This window comes from Melospiza georgiana, chromosome 5 (genome assembly GCF_028018845.1).
Source record: "Melospiza georgiana isolate bMelGeo1 chromosome 5, bMelGeo1.pri, whole genome shotgun sequence".
Lineage (NCBI taxonomy): Eukaryota > Metazoa > Chordata > Aves > Passeriformes > Passerellidae > Melospiza > Melospiza georgiana.
The window spans coordinates 69,204,628-69,225,080 of record NC_080434.1 but is presented as its reverse complement, the minus strand read 5'-3'; the positions used below and the strand labels follow the sequence as shown (position 1 = coordinate 69,225,080).

Below are 20,453 nucleotides of genomic sequence, written 5' to 3'. Positions count from 1 at the left end.
CTGAGTCTCATCCCTGTGATGAAGTTGCTGTCACAACCCCTCTGTAACCCCCTGCCTGCAGCTCCTCAGTGCTGGTTTGCCTTTTTCCAGCCCATTTCCTCCTCTGCCAAGAGATTCACTCCATGACACCATTAAGCCTCAGGATGAAACCAATTAGCAGCCAGAGAGAGAGAGAGAGACAGAACCCGACTTTAAACATTTTATTAAGGCTTAAATGTCTATCAGCCAGCCAGGAGCTGGGCTGCTCACACACATCAACTGAGGGTGGGATGGGATGGCTTTTCTACAAGAGTCTGATGAGCAGGGGGGGATCACTGCCAGCTCCTCCCACCCCAGCCAGGCCCATTCCAGGATGGGAGGGCCAGGTGGGCAAGGGGAGGAGGTCAGAGGAGGGAATTTGTGTGTGCTGTCACTCACAAGGGCTTTTACCTGCTCCACAACCGGGCTGGCTGCTGGTTGAACGTGGCGCGAACTCGCAGCGTGAGGGCAGGGGGGAAGCTGAGCTGCTCCAAAAGGCACCTGTGCTAAACCTCTGAGCCCCGGGGCAGTGCTGCAGACCAGTCCTGCACAAATACAGATTCCTTGATAAAGAAGCTATGGCTTTTGTCATCCTCGGGCTCCAAACCCCCCCAAACCCCCACTGGAGCGAGCGCTCTCTGCTCTCCGCGGCTCCTGGCGGCTCCCTGTGGACACGGGGCACAGCAGCAGCTCAGAAATGAACCCTCCGGACGTCCTGAGAGGCCGCTGCCCTCCTGCAGCTCCCGCAGAGGATGGGCGAGGCCGGGGCCCGCGGCTCGGCCAGGCACGGCCGGCACAGGAGGTGCCCGCAGGGGAGCTGGTACACGGGCTCCGCCCGGGAGTAACACGAGAAGGATTTGCCGCAGGAGGAACATCCCTGGCTCTGGCTGCTCCTGCCGTGCTCTGCAAGGCCACAAACACAGAGTCAGAATCACAGCAGGCTGCACAATCACAGAAACACAGAATCAGAATCACAAGAGGTTGGAAAATAATCAGAATCAGAATCAGAGCAGGTTGGAAAATTACAGAAACACAGAATCAGAATCAGAAGAGGTTGGAAAATCATAGAATCAGAATCAGAATCAGAGCAGGCTGGAAAATCACAGAAACACAGAATCAGAATCACAAGAGGTTGGAAAATAATCAGAATCAGAATCAGAGCAGGTTGGAAAATCACAGAAACACAGAATCAGAATCACAAGAGGTTGGAAAATAATCAGAATCAGAATCAGAAGAGGTTGGAAAATAATCAGAATCAGAATCAGAGCGGGTTGGAAAATCTCAGAATCAGAATCTCAACAGGTTGGAAAAATCAGAATCAGAATCAGAGCAGGTTGGAAAATAATCAGAATCAGAGCAGGCTGGAAAATCACAGAAACACAGAATCAGAATCAGAAGAGGTTGGAAAATAATCAGAATCAGAGCAGGTTGGAAAATCACAGAAACACAGAATCAGAATCTCAGCAGGTTGGAAAAATCAGAATCAGAATCAGAGCAGGTTGGAAAATCATAGAATCAGAATCAGAATCAGGGCAGGCTGGAAAATCACAGAAACACAGAATCAGAATCAGAAGAGGTTGGAAAAGAATCAGAATCAGAATCAGAGCAGGTTGGAAAATCACAGAAACACAGAATCAGAATCTCAGCAGGTTGGAAAAATCAGAATCAGAATCAGAGCAGGTTGGAAAATCATAGAATCAGAATCAGAATCAGAGCAGGCTGGAAAATCACAGAATCAGAACAGGTTGGAAAATCTCAGAATCAAAATGGCAGCACGGTGGAAAATCAGAGAATCAGAATCTCAGCAGGTTGGAAAATCACAGAATCAGAGCAAGTTGGAAAATCACAGAATCAGAATTAGAATCAGAATAGGTTGGAAAATCAACGAATCAGAATCAGAATAGGTTGGAAAATCATAGAATCAGAATCAGATTGGAAAATCACCGAAACAGAATCAGAGTAGGTTGGAAAATCACAGAATCAGAATTGGAATCAAAGTCAGAATCAGAGCAGGCTGGAAAATATCAGAATCATAATCAGAATCAGAGCAGGCTGGAAAATATCAGAATCAGAATCAGAATCAGAGCAGGCTGGAAAATCACAGAATTAGAATCAGAATCAGAGCAGTCTGGAAAAAACTTCAGACATTACTGAGTGAGCCAACAGCACCATGTCCAGGCTTTCCTGGTGATTCCAGCACCTCCCTGGGCAGCCCCTTGCAATGTCTGATCCTGAACCTCCCCTGGCACAGCTGGGAACAAAGGGACAGGAGGAGAGGCTGGGGCAGGGAGGGTGAGAAGCCCAGGCTGTGCCCCAGGCCCTGCAGGCTCAGCTGTGACTCAGGACTGTGCCACTCTCCTGTCAGCACCAGAGGAAAGGGAAAGGTCCAGCCTGCAGGGCAGGGTGTGCTCAGAAAGGGAAGGGTCATATCAGCACTGGCTTTTAATTGAGGACAGATGACTGTAAAAAAGGGCTTTTCACTTTTACTGAGATTAAATCAGCCTCCCTGCAGCTCCTGCACAGCCATTCCCGGGGGGGAACAGCTGAGGGGTCACTTTGCATTCCTGTCACACAGCACCCAGCTCAGCTCTCAAACAGCAGCAAAGAGCTGAATGTCACTGTGAAACAGCACAAGCTGCCTGGGGAGGGGGAGAGAGGGAAAAACACACAGGCAGATGGATGGACAGACAGACAGAGCCCTTCCCAGGGTCCCTCTGAAGCTCCTCCTCAGCCGTGGGCAGCAGAGCCTCACCCAGGGGAAGAGAAGCCAGGACAGCTGAAGGTCCAGAGCTCCCCTGCACCCCAGAGGAATAATTCTGGGAATGCAGGCACAGCTGCAAGGGTGGCTGGGCAGCAGCTGGGTGGCTGTGGCAGCCTGGAGGGTGGACACTCAGTCCTGGTGCCATTCTGGGCACACACACACAGCTGGCTGGCCTGGGGTGCTGCTGCTGTGACCTGCTCCTGCTAAGGGTGGATGTCACACGGTGCTTCAAAGAGTCCTGGAATGGTTTGGGTTGGAAGGGATCATAAAACCCAGCAATTCCATGGGCAGGGACAGCTCCCACTGTCCCAGGGTGCTCCAAGCCCTGTCCAGCCTGGCCTTGGGCATTCCAGGGATCCAGGGGCAGCCACAGCTGCTCTGGGCACCCTGTGCCAGGGCCTGCCCACCCTCACTGGGAGGAATTCCTTCCCAATATCCAATCTCAGCCTGCTCTTTTAGTTCACAAACATTCCCCCTTGTCCAGCGTGTATAAAAAGCGACTCTCCCTCCCTTTGAAGCCCTGCAAGGCTGCAGCATTTGCTGCATTTACAGCTCTCCTGCAGCATCCCCACACCAGACTCATTCTCCACCCACGTGGCAGCTCCCCAGCCTGCTCCACACACAGCTCACAGGCACCACTGAACCTCTCAGCCCAAAATGCAGAGCTCTAAGAAAGTCTGAACTGAGCACTGTGTCCATCCCAGATCATCCTGGGGCAGCCCAGGACACAGGAACATCACAGCTCTGCTGCCACAGCCTGCTCTGACCCTGGGCATGGACAACATCCCCCCCCTTGTGGGGTCAGCAAGGCCTGAGCTGCCTCAGGGGGAATAAAACAGCAAAACTGCTGAGATAGAGGCAAGGATTGGGAAGTGAAGCTTGCTGGGAGACAATGAAATGTTTTAAAAGTGAATATATCATAGCCTGGGGTGTGAACAACACTCCCTGTTATCCCAGCCCCAGCTCCCACAGGTGCTCCAGAGGTGCCTGCTGCTCACCAAGGGCTGTGCCCAGGCTCCAGGACGTGCTGCAGCCCCCCTCTCCTGGAGCCTGCTGCTGGCTCCTCATCAGCTTGGCCGTGAAGGAGGGCATGGAGCTGAGGGCAGAGGTCAGGGCAGAGTCCAGGCTCTCTGACAGCTTCTGCTCGTGGGACACCAGCTCTGCAAGGAAACAGAGATAGGTGTGCAAAGGGAATGGAGAAACCAGGTGTGCAAAGGGGAATGGAGAAACCAGGTGTGCAAAGGGGAACAGAGAAACCAGGTGTGCAAAGGGAAATAGAGAAACCAGGAGTGCAAAGGGAACAGGGAAACCAGGAGTGCAAAGGGAACAGGGAAACCAGGAGTACAAAAGGAAATAGAGAAACCAGGTGTGCAAAGGGAACCAGAGAAACCAGGAGTGCAAAGGGAATGGAGAAACCAGGTGTGCAAAGGGAATGGAGAAACCAGGAGTGCAAAGGGAACAGGGAAACCAGGTGTGCAAAGGGAATGGAGAAACCAGGTGTGCAAAGGGACACAGAGATCAGGTGTGCAAAGGGAAATAGAGAAACCAGGAGTGCAAAGGGAACAGGGAAACCAGGAGTACAAAAGGAAATAGAGAAACCAGGTGTGCAAAGGGAATGGAGAAACCAGGTGTGCAAAGGGAAACACAAACACCAGGTCTGCAAAGGGAAACATGGAGAAACCAGGAGTGCAAAAGGAAACAGAGACCAGGTGTGCAAAGGGACACAGAGAAACCAGGTGTGCAAAGGGAAATAGAGACAAAATCTGCAAAAGGAAACAGAGAGCAGGTCTGCAAAGGAAAACAGAGAAACCAGGTCTGGAAAGGGAACACAAACACCAGGTGTGCAAAGGGAAACACAAGGACCAGGTGTGCAAAGGGAAACAGAGAGCAGGTCTGCAAAAGGAAATGGAGACCAAATCTGCAAGGGGAAATGGAGACCAGGTCCACAAAAGGAACACAGAGAAACCAGGTCTGTAAAGGGAAACATGGACCAGGTCTGCAAGAAAAAGGAGAAGCAGATGCTGGAAAAAATAATCTGTGATGCAAACACTGCCCTGGGTCTGAAGCTGGGAGGATTTTAGGAGCCCTGCCACTTGTTTTGTTGAGAGGTGTCCTTTCCCCACCAAGGGGCTGGGATCTGGGGGGAGTGCCTCATCTCCTCTGGGGGTGGAATGCCCTATGGATCACCACCATCCATGTGGTGTCCCAGAGCCAACTTACACAGGACCAGAATCATTTAGGTTGGAAAAGTCTTCCAAGAACATGGAGTCCACCACTAAATCATGTCCCCAAGTGCCACATCCATGGCTTTTAAATACCTTCAGGATGGGCAGCCTGTGCCAGGGCTGGAGAACCCTTTGCGTGAAGAATTTTCCCTAATACCACCCTAAACCCCTCCTGGCACACCCTGAGGCCATTTCCTCTCGTTCCCTGGGAACAGAGCCTGACCCCCACCTGGCTGCACCCTCCTTCCATGGAGCTCTACAAGTCTGAAGGACTGAAAAAGGGCCCAACTCCAAATACCCCAGGATGATGTTTTTCCCTGAAATCCCTCAGCGGGCTCCTGAGGATCCCATCCCAGTGCTCCCAGCCTTGCTCCATGCACTCACAGAGAACATTTAAACCATTAATAAATCTGTGGCACTTGTTTTTCCCTCTCTGTCCCAGTTGTGAGCCACAGGGCCAGGGCTGGACCCTCCCTGCAGGGCTGCCCTGTGCAGCACCGACGGCGTTAATTAAGCTGAAGCATTAAGAGAACGTTGTCTGCATCATTAATTCTGTTAAATGCAGCTCCCAGAGGAAGAGCTCACAATTGGTGCTGCACATTTCCTCCACCAATCAAGGCTGATGATCCAGAGAAGCATGAGCTCCATGGGCTGAGCACTCTGCTTTTATTTATGTATGGACACGGCTGCCCCGGGAGCTCCAGGACCCACAGGGCAGCTCCTGCTTCCGTGGGGCTGGGGCACATCCTGGTGGGAGCTGTCACAGCCAAAACAACCAAAGGTTCCTCCTAAAGCAGGGAATGAGCTCTAGGCTGAGGGATCAGAGCAGAAAGGTGCAGTCTGGCTTCCCCCTACTCTTCCTGGTACCAGCCAACATCAATTATTTTCAACTGAAGAATTTGTTTAAAATCAAACAGCCACCTAAGCTTTGGCCTCAAAATGGTTTTGGGCAGATGTGGAGAAAGGTGAAGGCAGTGACAGGTGCCAGCAGCTCTGGGTCACCTTTTGACATGGCACAGACCACAGTGGGTTAGAGGAGAGCAGGAGACTGAGCTTCCCTGCCCAGAGAGCCAACCATGCAATACCCACACCTGGATTTACACCCTGCGTGCCCAGGTGCCACATCCTCATGGCTTTAAATCCCTCCAGGGATGGGAACTCCACCCCTGCCCTGGGCAGCTGTGCCAGGGCTGGACAACCCTTTCTGTGAAGGAATTGTTCCCTACATCCAACCTAACCCTCCCCTGGTGCAACCCCTGTTCCCTCCTGTCCCTGATCCCTGGGAGCAGAGCCCCACCTGGCCCCAGGGAACAACAAGGTCCCTCCTGAGCCTCCCTGCCTCCAGATCTGCAGGACATTTTGCATTCCCAGCATCACTGAGGAAAGGATGGATGAAGGGAAAGCAGCACCTTTCCCTTCCCCTGCAGCCACAAGTCACACTTCTTGTCTCATTTAGCCTCTAGCAGGTTTTCTGCTTTAACCACTCGTAAATTCTGTTCAAGCCTCTCCCAGGCTGAGCTGTCCCTCCTCCCTGCAATTCCCTTGCTGTGGTTTGTTCTGTGTCCCATCCTTGTTTTCTTTCCCACCTCCCTCCTCATGATGAGCCAGGACTCCCTGTGCCATCACCACTGCAGCACCAGACAATTCTTTTCCTGTTTCTCCTGGACACAATAAATCCCCCTGGATAAAGAAACCTCAAACCATGATGGTGAGGAAAATATTGTCTCCACATGGAAGGAAGAGAAAGGGAATCCAAACTAAAAGGGAAACAGGGTGACCTGAGCAAACAGGGGCTGTGAAACACTCAACAAGGAACATGGGAGGTGGGTGAAATGATCCAGCTCCACCAGCCAAACCCAGTCTGGAAGCTTTCTAGAGAACTAGAACTTTCTAGATGGGAACTTGGCACTGGATTTGTCCTGGTTTGAAACTCCAGCCTGGGGCTGTCCCAACACTGTACCTGTGGAACAGTCCATCTGGATCAAGTGGGAATCACTGTCAGTTTTCATTTTTTTAGCACTGTTCTCTGAGGTAGAAGTGACAAGTAAGTTTGTAGCAGAAAAATAGGGCGGCTGCAGGGAGCCCTGGTCCATGCAGTCCATTTTCCTTTTCAGAGAAGACATGGTGATGGAGGAGGGCACCAGGCTCTCCGAGGAGTGAGCCCTGCCCAGCAGGTTGGTGCCAGGGATGCTGTGCTGCAGCAGGAAGTGGTCTATCCTGGCCTTGAGGGTGGGGTGAGGTAGGGGCTGGGAGTGCTGGCTGAAGGCCACGCCCGTGAAGGGATCGCTGGGCACGCGGCCCCAGGACGCCTCGCTGCGGTTGCACTTCTCCAGGGTGCTCTGGTCAATCACCTTCCCAGAGGGCAGGAGCATGGGTAAAGTCATGATCTCCAGGGTGATGGGGTCCAGGAACTCTTCAGGGATGTCTTGGACAACGTCCACCAGCTTGTGCAGGGTCTGCTGCTCGTTGGCGCTGAAGGGGACGCAGTCGCTCTCCATCGGCGTCCAGAGCTCCGGCTTGAGGCTGCTGACATCCTGGGCCAGGAACTGCGAGGCCACCTGGAAAACCCCCTCGATGACCTCCTGTGGGCAGGACTTGGCGGGTTGTCCCCACACCTCCAGCCTCTTGATGCTGGGCAGGCCCCCCCCGGCCACGTGGGTGATGCAGATTTTGAGGTGGGACACGTTGCTGAGCGAGGCCGGCCCTTTGTTCCAGAGATCTTGGGACACCGAGCCGGGGTAGGAGAAGACATTTTCCATCTGATGGAAGGGAGGCCTTGGCTTGAAGCCTCTGTGGCCAAAAGTCACTTTGCTCTGATTTTTTAAGACAGCTTTGCCCACCAGGGTGAAGGTGTCCTTGTCCGACACAGGCTGCAGACCTGAGCACTGCCCCTCAGGGCTCTGCCAAGAGGTTTTGTTGCATGAGGTAGAGGTGTAAATTTCCAGGCCAGAGAAGGTCTGGTAGCCCCCAGAGGAGATGTCAATGTTGATCCTGCAGATCTCCACGTTGAAGGGGAAGGAGATGGTGACGTGCACCGGGGGTTTGATGAAGTACTCGCTGCGGAAGCCGCGGTTCCTCCTGGCCAGGTCCTCGGAGATCAGGTTCTCCACCTCGTAGCCATCGGCAGAGATCTGTGTGCCAGACCAAAACTGGGGTCAGGGTGGAGCAAGGAAACACCAGGAAGGCAATTTCACTTCCAGAGATTCCCAGGATGACATCAACCAGGAGCCAAGGCTGAGGTTTACCCTGCTGTAAGGCACAGCAGACCCACCACTCCTTCCACTCCCCCCCTCCTCCATCCCCTCTGTGTCCATGGGCAGACCCGACTTAACTGCTGGAAGAGTGGAAAAATAGGGATAATTTGTGGTTTTTGGCTGGGTCAGTGAGATAAATCAAGGAGGAGAGGGTGGCTGGGAGCAGAGAATGAGTGTCTCTCCTCTTCCAGTCTCCCTTTTCATGTGGGAGTCTCCTGATTTCCTTTGTGCCTACTTATCCACGTGGAAATGCACTTGGAATCACAGTTACAGGGTCCCAGAGGAACTCTGGATGTTAATCAGCCTCTGTGAGCCATCCCAGCCATCCCTGAGGGAGATCCATCAATCCAGGCTGGCTCTGGTTTGGAACATCCCATCCCACCCTCTGCTCTGCTCCTGGGCAGCCTGGTTCAATCCATTCCCTCTCCTGGATGCCCCAGGCCCTGAGAAATCTTCAGCATTTGCTAAATGGACAAATAAAAATGAGGAAAATCTATTTATTCTACCTGTTTAACATGGTCTTGATCATGACAATCACACCAAACCTCTGTGGCATGGCTGGGTCTCTCCACAACAAATTCCAGCAGCACAGTATTTACACAGCCAAGGCTGTGCTGGATTTTGGTGCAGAAACTTACAACTAAAAACCAGATTTGAATGAAAACTGAGTTTCTTAAAGAGATTCTGATGTGCTGAGTGAAACCAGAACTACTTGGAAAGTAACTTCACCGAGTTATCATTTCACAATTTCCCATTAATTGATAATTTAACATTATCAAGAGCTAATGTGAGTTCCAGTGGGCAGAGGGAAAGCTGGAATATTGCAGGAGAAAGGGATCCCAAGTCAAAGAACTTACACCTGGAAGCACAGCAAGATGTCTGGTTAGGAGATCCTGCAAAATTGTTGGGGCTTTTCCCTCCAGTATTTAGTGTGTGCCACATCAGAGCAGTGATGCTGATCATCCCAGAGGAGCAATGAACCAGCTCCTCCCCAGGATAATTCCATTTAATCCCTGCATCCCTCCCACTCCCCCAAACCCCCTCCTCACTGTTTTACCTTGTTGCAGTGAATTCTTGGCTTGAACTGCGGGAGACAGACGTTTATTACCATCTTGGCAGCTGCAGAGAGGTCACTTGCTGAGCATCAGAGTCAGCTTGGAAAAAAAAGAAATTAAAAATAAAGGAAGTGAATATCCATGAGCAGTGAAAGGATCTTGTGTTTTGGGTGAGTTATAGGCTTGGGATTTCCTACAATGCAGCTCAGATCTGAGTCCAGGAGGTGAAGCCAATATAAACCCAAATGAATGTGGTGGAGAGATGAGATTGAGGGGAAGAAATCACATTAATATTAATTAGTGAACCTGGGGAGAAAAAGCAAAGCAAATGGCTATTTTAACTAAAACCACCTATGAACAGACTAGCAATTAGACCTGAAGGTTTATCAAAGATGCAGGAGTTCTGTAGGTGTAGAAAACACCAGCAGAGCACAGGAGGCTGTCACAGTGAGTCAAGATTAACCACAAATATTAATAATTGGTGCTAAATAACTCCAAGGGAGCAGAGGGCATGGAATAGCTCTGAGGGAGATGTCAACACCAAATCCTGCTGCCAGCATTCATTAAAGAAACTGAACACACCTCCTTTCCCATTGAAAAAAAAAAAAAAAAGTGACTGGAATTGGCTGTCTCAGATCTCTTTTAAGAATGAAATTATCTGTGAGGTGAGAGCTTTAACCTCATGTTAACCCCAGCTTTAAAATGTCACTGCCCTGGGCAACCTTGCAAATCAGGGACTCGCTGCCTCCTTCAAGAACAAGCAGCTCTTTAATGATTTTCCACTGATCTCTTGGTTCAGCCCAAATCAAATTGGCCTTCTGGGGGCAGAGTTAATGAGCTCCCTGTGCTGCATCTGCAAGGAGAAAGGCGGAATTCAAAGCACAAATCCAAAAAAAAAAAATACCCAACCCAAGATGGAATTGACCCAACCTGCAGAGAGCAGGGCTTGGTTTTCAGTGCCTTGAAAATGAAGCAGGTGGGAACCTTACAAGAGGAACAGGCACTTGTGTCCCAAAGTTTGGTCTGGCAGCCATCAGGGGCAATTCCTGCTCCTCAAGGGGCAGGACAAGCACACACCAACTCTCCTCCAACGTTACCTTCCTGGTTTTCTGGGAGGTTTCCAGAACTGGGTTGCCAGTGGGGAACTGCTTAACCTGGTCTGACTTTTGGCACTCACATCTTGTAGGAGACTGATAGTTCAGCTACAGGCTGTGCCTCAAAACTGTTCCTTTTGCCTCATTTTCAACCACAAGTGGTAAATTCACTTGGCCCTCAGCACTGGTGTTATGAAAAGTGGCAAACCAACTCTGCTTGCTCCCTTCCTAGGGAAAACTCAAGATTCTCCCCCTGTTCTATCTCTCCTCGCTTTCCTGGGCTGAAACTGCAACATGAGGAACTCTGTATGGGTATTTTATAGGATTTTTCTTGTTTGTGACCTTGAGAGACTTAACTCTGGTTAATTTTTCCAGTCTCAATACCTCAGTAAGAAAATGATTTATTTTCTTCATATTTTCTTATATTTTTTCACTGCACTCCCTTCTGCTGAAAGACTTTGCTACAAATCTCATGGCTAAAGCTGAGTCACTGAGTTGCTTTAACCCATGGCTGGGTTTTTTTCCTCTCTCTCTTCAGTGTGTGCCTTTCCTAAGGTGAACAAAGATCTTTGGACTGAAGCAGTGAAATACAGACCTGAAAAAAATCCTCAGTGGTTTTGGACAAGGAATTTTAAACCAGACTGTCTGGAGTTTGTAACCATAACTCTTCCTGGTGTCCTGTGTGGGACTATGGAGCTGCTGCATTGTGGACATCAAATGAAGTCCTTGGAGCATGAAATGAATGTCCTGAGGTCAGAGCACCCCAAGCCTCAGTCCCACTCAGTGTCCACAATCCACCCTAAAGGAGAAACCCAGCCCCAGCCCCATGGGGATGGAAACACAAGGAAACAGCTCTGTGTGTGCTCCTGGCACCCAGCTCAGCCTCATGACTAAATATCCCAGCCCCAAATCCAACCACTCTCATTTAGGGCGGTGAAAGAAGCAGCCACAGAGCAAAATGAATCATTAGGAGCTTTAATTTGTGGTGGAAGCATTTGAGGATCCAGGTACAAAAGGACAGCACGGGAAGTACAGAGCAGAAATGGCCACACAGAACACAACGGAGCTACCACCCAGAGATGATTTTATCCAGCATCCAGGAATGATGCACTGGGAGACTTTTCCTCACTAGGCAGCCCTGGTGAGCAGTGCTGGGCTGAAGACTTTGTAGTGGAGGTAGCTGAGCATGGGAGAGTATGGGAAGCACAGATACCACCAGAGCAGAAACGGCCTCACAGAGCAACTGAGACCATTTTATCCAGTACCCAGGAATGAAGCACTGGGAAGACTCTTTTCCCCACTAGGCAGCCCTGGTGAGCAGGGCTGGGCTGAAGACTTTGTAGTGGAGGTAGCTGAGCTTCTCGGAGCGCGTGCGCCTGAGCAGGGGGAACCACTCCCAGAAGGGCAGCTCCACCACGGCGTAGCCCAGCAGCTGCAGCTGCCGCCGCTTCAGGCAGTGCAGCCCCAGCAGCCGCCTGGAGCCGTAGCAGAAGTGGTTCCTGTTGGACACCTGCAGTGCCAGCCTCACCTCCCCAGGCTGCCAGAGCCCTGCCTTAGGCTCAGCCTGGGATGTGGCACCTGCAGGAAGAGCTCCACCCATATATGTTGTGACTGTTGTGTTCCCTCTCTCCTGGCTGGGAATCCTGGATTCATTCCCCACCTCTGTGGGACTCCGGTTATGAGCTCTCCCCTGTATGAGCTGAGACATTAAATCATCTGTAAGATTAACTCCCATGTCTCTCAGCTTCTTGGTTGCCACAGGATCCTTGAAGTTGAAAGGGATGGGACGTCCATCCGTGGACAAGCGCACCTCCAGGTCGCTGGACCTGGTGTGGGGCAGGATCATGTGGTTCTTCACATACTCAGGGCCTCCCAACATGCTCTCCAGGAGGGACGTGGCTTCCACAATTTCAGGCCTGACGTAGATTTCCCTCTCTGCAAAGCTTGAGACCATCTCAGCGAACTCCTGACACAGCTGAGGTGTGAGGTGGCTGCCTTGGTAGGTGGGGCACTCGATTTCAACGCTCTTACCAAGGGTGAACAGGTCCTTGTTGAGCTCATATTTGCTACCTCTGGTTTTCTGGACAAACTCCTCCCTCAAAGCAAAGTCTATCAGCTCCTCTGGGAAGCGTTTGACAAAAGCTAAGCCAAGCAGAGCAGTAAGGAGATGCTCTGGAAACTTGCTAAACTCATGGAGTTTTGCATGCAATTGCTTTATCAGGCTGGAGTAAAACTCCTCCTCGTTGGGAGGTTCGTAGTCCAGGCACCCAAACGACCACAGGAATTTGGCAGCGTCCTTGCTCCGGCAGTAGGACACCTTGGAAGGCAACGAGGTGGCAACAGCAGCCAAAACATCCTCATCAAAGAAGTGCAGGGATGAGTAGGTGAGAGTGATGTGCATGATGCCCTGGATGTTTGTGGCAGGGATCCGAGCAGGAATCACCCTGCCCAGCTCCCTCATCAGGGGCAGGTGGTCCATGCGCGTGTAGCGCAGCATCTTGAGCACGTTCACCAAGGCGTAGGTGCTCATGTCCTCCATCTGCAGGGCCACCCTGTCTGCAATCCTCCTCATGACGTGCTCAGAAATCCCACTGAGGGATTTGAAGAGCCCCAAGCAGATGGCACCCAGCTCCTCCAAGGTGAAGGCGTCCAAGTGCTTCAGGATGGTGCTCTCCACCTTCTGCGCCAAGTCCGCGGGCGACCTCCGGCCTTCGCCGATGATGTAGAGGAGCTGCACAAACTGGGGCAGGGTGAGGTCCTTCCAGCGCAGGTTGGCATAGCTGAACAGGATGCCCAGGTAGGAGGGCACGCTGCGGTCCAGGCAGCGCCAGCAATCCGCCACCAGCAGCAGCTGCTCCAGGCCCATGTCCCACGCCCGCCGGCAGAACTCGGCCTCGCACGCGTTGAGCAGGGGGTGGGAGGCTGGCACGGCCAAGGGGACACAAGCCTTTAAAATGAGGATGAGATCTGGGGTGCTGAACAGCCTGATGGCCGTGACAGCTCGGTGACACAGGGCACTGAACCTGGCATCCGAGCCCAGCGCCGCGCGGCGCTCCGCCGGCACACGGCTCAGCTGGAGGAAATAATCCCTGAGAACCCCAGGGCTGCCCTCACAGCCTGCCACACTCTGTAAAATCCTGTCCCCTTCCTCTGCAGGGAGGGGCTGTGCTGGCTCAGCGCTGTCACAGGTGAGAGCTCTGTACTCGGGCCTGCCCTTCTGGAACGTGCGCGGGTCCTCCTTGGAGTCGTGCATTTCCCGCTTCTCCTCCTCTGCTTCCTCCTTGTACAGCCTGCTCTGCTCCAGGAGCGTGCTGGCCTTGGGCAGGGCACTCCTGCCAGGTGACAAAGCTTGGGAAGAGGCAGTGGGGAATGTCTGTGGAGCCTGTGCAGCGCCAGGGCTGGTGAACGTGTCACCCAGGGCCTGGCTGCTGTCCCTATCCCCGTGCTGCTGGGAGCCAGCCCTGCCTTTGGCATAGGCAGCTGGATTGTACAGCACTCTGTAGTCCTGGGCCTTCAGCAGCTGGATTGTGGCCCCTGAGTGAGTCCCAGTCTTGGCTGCTCCTGGTTTATCTCCCTTTTCCTTCTTGCTTTTGCTGCTCCCACGCTTGGCCGTGGCGGAAATCGCTGTCACCCTGCTCAGCCTGGGCAATCTTCGGCACATGAGCACCGTAGCCATGGGTCTCAACTTAGTGGGGCTCAGAGCTGCTTCCAGGTACTGAAAAAAGGGCAGACGGAGAGTCAGTGGCCTCCACTGAAATAGGAGTCTCCTCGAGCCAGCTCTCCATAAGCTCTTGGAGATCTATTTCACACCCAAGAGAGCTCAGCTACCTCAGAAGGCATAAAATCAGCAGGATGGCTTCTGTGGCATTGTTGGAAATAAAGAAGTTTTAATAAAAGGCAAAATAACAAAACTCTTTATAGAGAAAAACCAAGCCAGGTGCAAGAGGTCCTCCTGTCCCTGGTCAAACACCTCACAAAAGCGATTATTTCCTTTTGTTCTCCTCTTTTTCTAATAAATTGCTCAGGCAGGACTTTTTGGCTCCTGTCCAATTGGCTGTCCTTAAGTTTGAGGTGAAGTCCCCAAAGTCCTATAAGATGCCTTTTTCACCTAATGGAAGAGAGAAACTTCTAAGCTTATTTGCTTTTTAAGGAGACAAAAGATAGTTTTGTCACTCCATCAACAAAGAGCACAGTCCTACACTGCACCTCACAGGCAGCACTTTTTAATCAACCCTTTAGGGAGGTGGCACTGGTCAGGGCAGCTGGGTCCCTCACAGCCACCATGGAATGTCACCTCATGCAAAGGCAGCTCAGGATGAGCACCCAGGAGAGCTGGGCTTGGAGTAGAAGGCAGCCAGGCATGATCTGCTACTCAGCAGACACAAGAAACCTGGCACAGATAAGGAAAGTTATGAAAAGTTTGGTTTTTTTTGTTTCATATTTAAGAGAGCCAAGCTGCTTTTCTTTCATTCTGAGCAATGAAAATGTGTTTTTGCAGAAGAGCTGCGGCTTCAAGAGGTTTTGTGCGTTCAGACAGAGCATTCTGCTGCTTTGGTCATCATGGTCTGAATCACTGAGCACCACCTGAGAAGTTGTCCAAACATCCAGGGTGCCACGCTGCCCTTTGCACCTGGAGACAGAATGTGGAGCAAAATCTCCACAGAAGCAGAGCAGAGAGAGAAAACTGGCCCAGAACCTGCAGATGGAGGTTGGAGAAATGAAGAAATGTGGGGGAAGAGCAGAGGGGAGAAGTAACACAAATCATTACGTGATGCTACATCCCAGGAGCAGAGCTTTGAGCTTCAGATTTGAGAGCATTTCCAAGAGTTTTAGGGTACAGGAGGTTTTAAAAATGGCTGGTGCCTTCCTAACTCCTGCCTGAAACAGCTACAGCTCAGAGGGTGAGGATGAGAAATCCGTGGGAGTCCAGCTGGGTGCTGCCAGCCTGCACTGAGCCCTGTTTACCACCCTTGAAATGCTGATTAAAAAAATAAAATATAGCACCAGGTGTCAGGTTTTTCCCTCAAATCCTTATCCCAGCCAAAAAAAAACCCCAAAAACCCTCAGTCCCACATGGAGCTGGGCAATCAGAAAGGCAGAGCCTGGCACTGCAAAACATTTTGTGCTCCCCACACACAAATGGAGATGAATTCTCAGGGACAGCCCTGGGAGCTCTGCTGGTATCCACAGCTTCCTGAGCAGGGATGGAGCAAGATTTGGCATCAGTGCAGGCAAACTCAGTTTTGTAGCAGCAAAATGGGCATTTTGGGGCACAAGAGGAGGGTTTGGGGTGTGTGAGCAGCATAAAATGGGGTTTTTTTGGTGTGTAAGGATCCCCACATCCCCCATGATCCAGGGACAGCTTCCACTATCCCAGGTTGCTCCAAGCCCTGCTCAACCCGGCCTTGGACACGTCCAGGGATGTGACATCCACTGCTTCTCTGTGCCACTGAAGAAATGAGGACATTTTGCATCCTCTGCTCCATGGGCAGAGCTTGGAGGCAGCAAACAGCAGCCAAGAGGGAGAAGAAGCTGCTGGAGCAGAAACCACCCCAGCAGAGAGGTGAAAAACCCAGGTGGGCTGGGGGGGAAGGAAAGGCAAACTGAAATGTGGATTTGTGGGGAGAGCCATGCAAGGAGGAGGGTACACGAGAGGCCAATGTGGTTTTAGGGTGATCTGTAAATATTGTGAGCTGCTCAACAACCCACTGGGCACCTTATCTGTATCTCCAAACACCCTGAGGCAGCCCCAGGAGCAGATCAGGCTCTGTCCCACAGCCCCCAGGCTGCTCCAAGGCTGTGACTGTCCCATCCCAGCATGAGGAGTCAAATCCTGCCAGGCTCTGCCCCTTGCTGTCTGTCTGAGGGGCAGGGAATGGAAAAGCCTCCTCAGAAGCTGGACAGGAAACACAAACCAAGAATTTCAAAGTTCTCCTGCCCAGCTCAAGGAATGTCTGATGAAATGATCATTCCTGGCTCTCCTGGCTGAGCCCAAAGGGGCCTCAGGTGACAGATGCTGCAGACAGGGGACAAGGCTCAGACAGCATCTGCCTGGAGGGAGGAGAAATCCCTCCAACATCTCCTCCTGCACCACCTCACACAGCTTGGACCATTAGAGAGGTTGGATCAAGCTCCCAAAATCATCTTCAACAAGAGGAGGTTGATCCAGGTGAGCCTTTCCCAGAGATTTCCTTATCTGATTCGACTTCTGAGTATTTTCATCCATTTTTCTGCTACCAAACCCCAGGTTATTGATATAAACCAACTCCTCCCTGCTGGGAAAGGGGCTTTTCCCAGGAAATCCAGCCCTGCTGCTCCCAGAGCCCCTCCCAGCAGCACCAGCCCCAGTTCAAAGGCAGGGAATCAATCAAAGGCCTGGGGCAGGCTCTGAATGTGCTGCTAAGAATATCCTGCAGGGACTGACTGTGACACATTTGGGAATCCAGGCAGTGCAGAGGCTGCTTCTCTCCTCCTCTGCTCCAAATCCAGCTAAAAAGAGAAGACCAGACACAGCTGAGCCAGGCTGGGATGGGACAAGACAGTTCCAAAGGGCAATAGGGCTGCTCCAAGTGGTTCTTCCATGGGCAAATCTTTGTGATCTTTCCAATTTCCAGCCCATTTCTCTTTCAGCTCTACCCACACCTTCCATGGATTTACCTCTTTTCACCTTGAGCAATTTTTCCATTTTTGCCTCCTTTCCTTTCCTTTCCTTTCCTTTCCTTTCCTTTCCTTTCCTTTCCTTTCCTTTCCTTTCCTTTCCTTTCCTTTCCTTTCCTTTCCTTTCCTTTCCTTTCCTTTCCTTTCCTTTCCTTTCCTTTCCTTTCCTTTCCTTTCCTTTCCTTTCCTTTCCTTTCCTTTCCTTTCCTTTCCTTGAAATTTCCTTTCCTTGAAATTTCCTTTCCTTGAAATTTCCTTTCCTTGAAATTTCCTTTCCTTGAAATTTCCTTTCCTTGAAATTTCCTTTCCTTGAAATTTCCTTTCCTTGAAATTTCCTTGAAATTTCCTTGAAATTTCCTTTCCTTGAAATTTCCTTTCCTTGAAATTTCCTTTCCTTTCCTTGAAATTTCCTTTCCTTTCCTTGAAATTTCCTTTCCTTTCCTTGAAATTTCCTTTCCTTGAAATTTCCTTTCCTTTTCCTTGAAATTTCCTTTCCTTTCCTTGAAATTTCCTTTCCTTTCCTTGAAATTTCCTTTCCTTGAAATTTCCTTTCCTTGAAATTTCCTTTCCTTTCCTTGAAATTTCCTTTCCTTTCCTTTTCCTTGAAATTTCCTTTCCTTTAAATTTCCTTGAAATTTCCTTTCCTTTCCTTGAAATTTCCTTTCCTTGAAATTTCCTTCCCCTTTCCCTTTCCCCTTCCCTTTATTTTTATAGGTTGTTAATTTTTTTTTGTGGGAGCATAGCTGGTTTTGGATTTTTTGTAGCTTTGACTTTAAAATTTTAAAGTCCAAGCTAAATTTTAAAATTTAAAATTTTGTTGGCTTCAAGTCTCCCTCCCCAGGTATTTTTTTTGTTAAAGGCTTTAGGATAAACTATGGTTGTTCGTTGTAGAGTAGATTTTTTACATTTGGTTTTGTTTTGATTGGGTTAAGGGTTATTGTATGAGTGATTTTTTTGTTTGATTTGGGTAAAGGTTTGCTGTTGTTTAGGGTTTGAGTGGAAAGTGGTTTTTTATGGGTAATTAGGTTTACAATTTGGTTGTATTTAGGAATGTGTATTCCTTCCTTTCCTTCCTCCTCCCACCTCACATCCCAGCTCCTCCCCAGCTCTGGGCAGGTCTGTGCAGAGTTTTCCCTTCCAGCAGCCCCAAGGAGCCCAGGGAATTCTGGAGCTGGGCCCAGCAGGCTGGGAATGCCCCTGGAGGAGCTGCTGAGGCACGGGAACACCATGGTTAGGTGCCACAGCTGGAAAAGAACATTCCCAGGGGAATGGCACCCAGCCAGGGGCTCAGCCCTGTGCAAGGGGGGGTTGGTGCATCCCAAAAATGCTGTCAGAGCTTCTGGAACACCCAGAGGGGCTTTTGGAAGCTCCTGACCCTGTGCTGCCAGCAAAGGGAAGCTCCTTGGGATGAATGTTGGGGTTAAAACAGCTCCTTTTGGCCAAGAGCCTGAGTGAACTCCTGGGCTGGGCTGGGCTGGAGAGGGGAGCAGCACAAAAGGGATTTTATTTCCCCAAAAGGTTGTGATGTCAGGGCACAGAATTGTCACTTTTTGGGTTGTTTGTGCTTTTTCCTTCTCTTCTGAGATTACAGAATGGTTTGGGTGGGAAGGGATTTAAAGGGATCGTTTAAAGGACTTAAAGATCATCTCATTCCATCCTCTGCCATGGGCAGGGACACCTCCCACTGTCCCAGGTTATTCCAAGCCCTGTCCAACCTGGCCTTGGGCACTGCCAGGGGCAGCCACAGCTGCTCTGGGCACCCTGTGCCAGGGCTCAGCACCCTCACAGAGAACAATTCCTAATTCCCAATATCCTAAACAAATCTCCCCCTTTTCCATCCGAGGCCATTCCCTGTGTCCTGTCCCTCCATCCCTTGTCCCCAGTCCCTCTCCAGCTCTCCTGGAGCCCCTTCAGGCCCTGCAAGGGGCTCTGAAATCCCCCCTGGAGCTTTCCCCTCTCCAGCTGAGCACCCCCAGCTCTCCCAGCCTGGCCCCAGAGCAGAGGGGCTCCAGCCCTGGAGCATTTTTGTGCAATTCCCTTCTCCCAAGGCAAGGCTGGAAGCCCCAGCCCCATTATTCACCCCTATGGCTGCAGCTACAGACACATAACACACAAACACACACACAAACACACGCATGTACACATACACAGATGTACACATACACACATCACAGAATGATGAGGTTGGAAGAGACCTCTCAGATCATCCACTCCAACCCATGCCCTCACAACTCAGCCAGACTACAGCACCAAGTGCCATGGCCAGGCTTCTTTAAACACATCCAGAGATGGTGATTCCACCACCTCCCTGGGAAGAACACCCCAGTACTTTATTATTCTTTTGGTGAAAAATTTGTTCCTAATATCCAACCTATCCCTTCCCTGATGCAGCTTGAGGCTGTGTCCTCTGGTTCTGTCAGAGACCGACCCCAGCTGTTTCCAGCCTCCCTTCAGGAAGGCGTCGAGAGCAATAAGGGCACCTCTGAGCCTCCTTTTCTCCAGGCTGAACAGCCCCAGCTCCTTCACACGCTCCTCCAAAACAAATGCCTACAGCCCCCGGTATACCCACGCGGTCTCCCATCCAAGTACTGCCCGGGCCCGACCCTGCTTAGCTTCCGAGATCGGGCGCTCTCAGGGTTCTATGGCCACGGGCAATACACCTATATAAATATACACCTATATAAATATACACCTATATAAATATACAGCTATATAAATATACACCTATATAAATATACACCTAGAGGTATGTGGGGCCATGCAGCCCAGGGCAGGACGCGGGCGGCCCCGCCGGCTGAGGGGGTGGCTCGAGGAAAGGGAACGGGGATGAGCAGGGGAAGGGAAGGGGCTCGGAAGGGGCCGGGACTCACCGGGGCCGCTCCGGCACCGCCGCCGCCTCCTCCTCCTGCCCCCTTCGCCTCCTCCCGCCGCTTCCGGTCGCGCAGCGGTGACGCCACTTCCGGTTCCCGGCGCGGGCGCGCGCGCGGCCGGCGGGTGGCGCCAGCGGCGCGTGCCCCCTGTCCCCTCATGGTCACATGATGGGAAAGATCATGTGACAGCGCAGAGTCACGTGGCGCGCTGTGGGCGCCGCCATGACAGGCCTGGGGCCGCTCTGAGCCCCTGGGGCCTTCGACCGCCCAGAGAAGCCCCTGGAGCCCTGGCAGTGTCCAAGGCCAGGCTGGATGGGGCTTGGAGCAACCTGGGATAGTGGAAGGTGTCCCTGCCATGGCAGGGGGGTGGGATTGGATGAGCTTTGATGCTCGTTCCAGCCCAGAGCGTTCCGTGGCTTGTGGCATTCACATTCTCTGAAAAATCCCTTCGCCCAGGATTTTTCTCCTGGGAAACTGAGAAGCCTCAGAGAAAAAGGAAAACAATATTATCTGATTTGC

At 51.4% G+C, this 20,453-nt stretch overlaps 2 protein-coding genes across 4 annotated transcripts; both read right to left on the bottom strand.

Moving 5' to 3' along the window:
- Positions 1–191: 191 nt before the first annotated feature.
- On the bottom strand, positions 192–20,016 carry UBOX5 (U-box domain containing 5). 2 transcript variants are annotated; one of them, XM_058024393.1, is made up of 5 exons: positions 19,935–20,016; positions 9,316–9,412; positions 6,965–8,135; positions 3,778–3,939; positions 192–921 (listed from the first exon to the last, which is right to left on the bottom strand). In XM_058024393.1, the coding sequence occupies exons 2-5, from the start codon at positions 9,367–9,369 to the stop codon at positions 710–712; spliced, it is 1,599 nt and encodes a 532-aa protein (XP_057880376.1). In that variant the 5' UTR covers positions 9,370–9,412; positions 19,935–20,016; the 3' UTR covers positions 192–709. The 2 variants fall into 2 exon arrangements, with proteins under 2 accessions (XP_057880376.1, XP_057880377.1); XM_058024394.1 differs by lacking the exon at positions 19,935–20,016 and adding an exon at positions 11,673–11,741.
- On the bottom strand, positions 9,358–19,977 carry FASTKD5 (FAST kinase domains 5). 2 transcript variants are annotated; one of them, XM_058024392.1, is made up of 3 exons: positions 19,935–19,977; positions 11,673–14,122; positions 9,358–9,412 (listed from the first exon to the last, which is right to left on the bottom strand). In XM_058024392.1, exon 2 carries the CDS (start codon positions 14,081–14,083, stop codon positions 11,708–11,710), a length of 2,376 nt encoding a protein of 791 aa, XP_057880375.1. In that variant the 5' UTR covers positions 14,084–14,122; positions 19,935–19,977; the 3' UTR covers positions 9,358–9,412; positions 11,673–11,707. The 2 variants fall into 2 exon arrangements, with proteins under 2 accessions (XP_057880375.1, XP_057880373.1); XM_058024390.1 differs by lacking the exon at positions 9,358–9,412 and having other exon boundaries at positions 11,281–14,122.
- Positions 20,017–20,453: the final 437 nt, after the last annotated feature.

Excerpts from the sequence above, each read along its gene's own strand:
- UBOX5 (XM_058024393.1), bottom strand. The coding sequence starts at position 9,369 with ATGGTAATAAACGTCTGTCTCCCGCAGTTCAAGCCAAGAATTCACTGC. Across the intron at positions 8,136-9,315 it reads CAAGAATTCACTGCAACAAG|ATCTCTGCCGATGGCTACGA; the intron begins GTAAAACAGTGA and ends TCTGGCACACAG. Across the intron at positions 922-3,777 it reads GAGCCTGGGCACAGCCCTTG|AGCACGGCAGGAGCAGCCAG; the intron begins GTGAGCAGCAGG and ends GTGGCCTTGCAG.
- FASTKD5 (XM_058024392.1), bottom strand. The coding sequence starts at position 14,083 with ATGGCTACGGTGCTCATGTGCCGAAGATTGCCCAGGCTGAGCAGGGTG.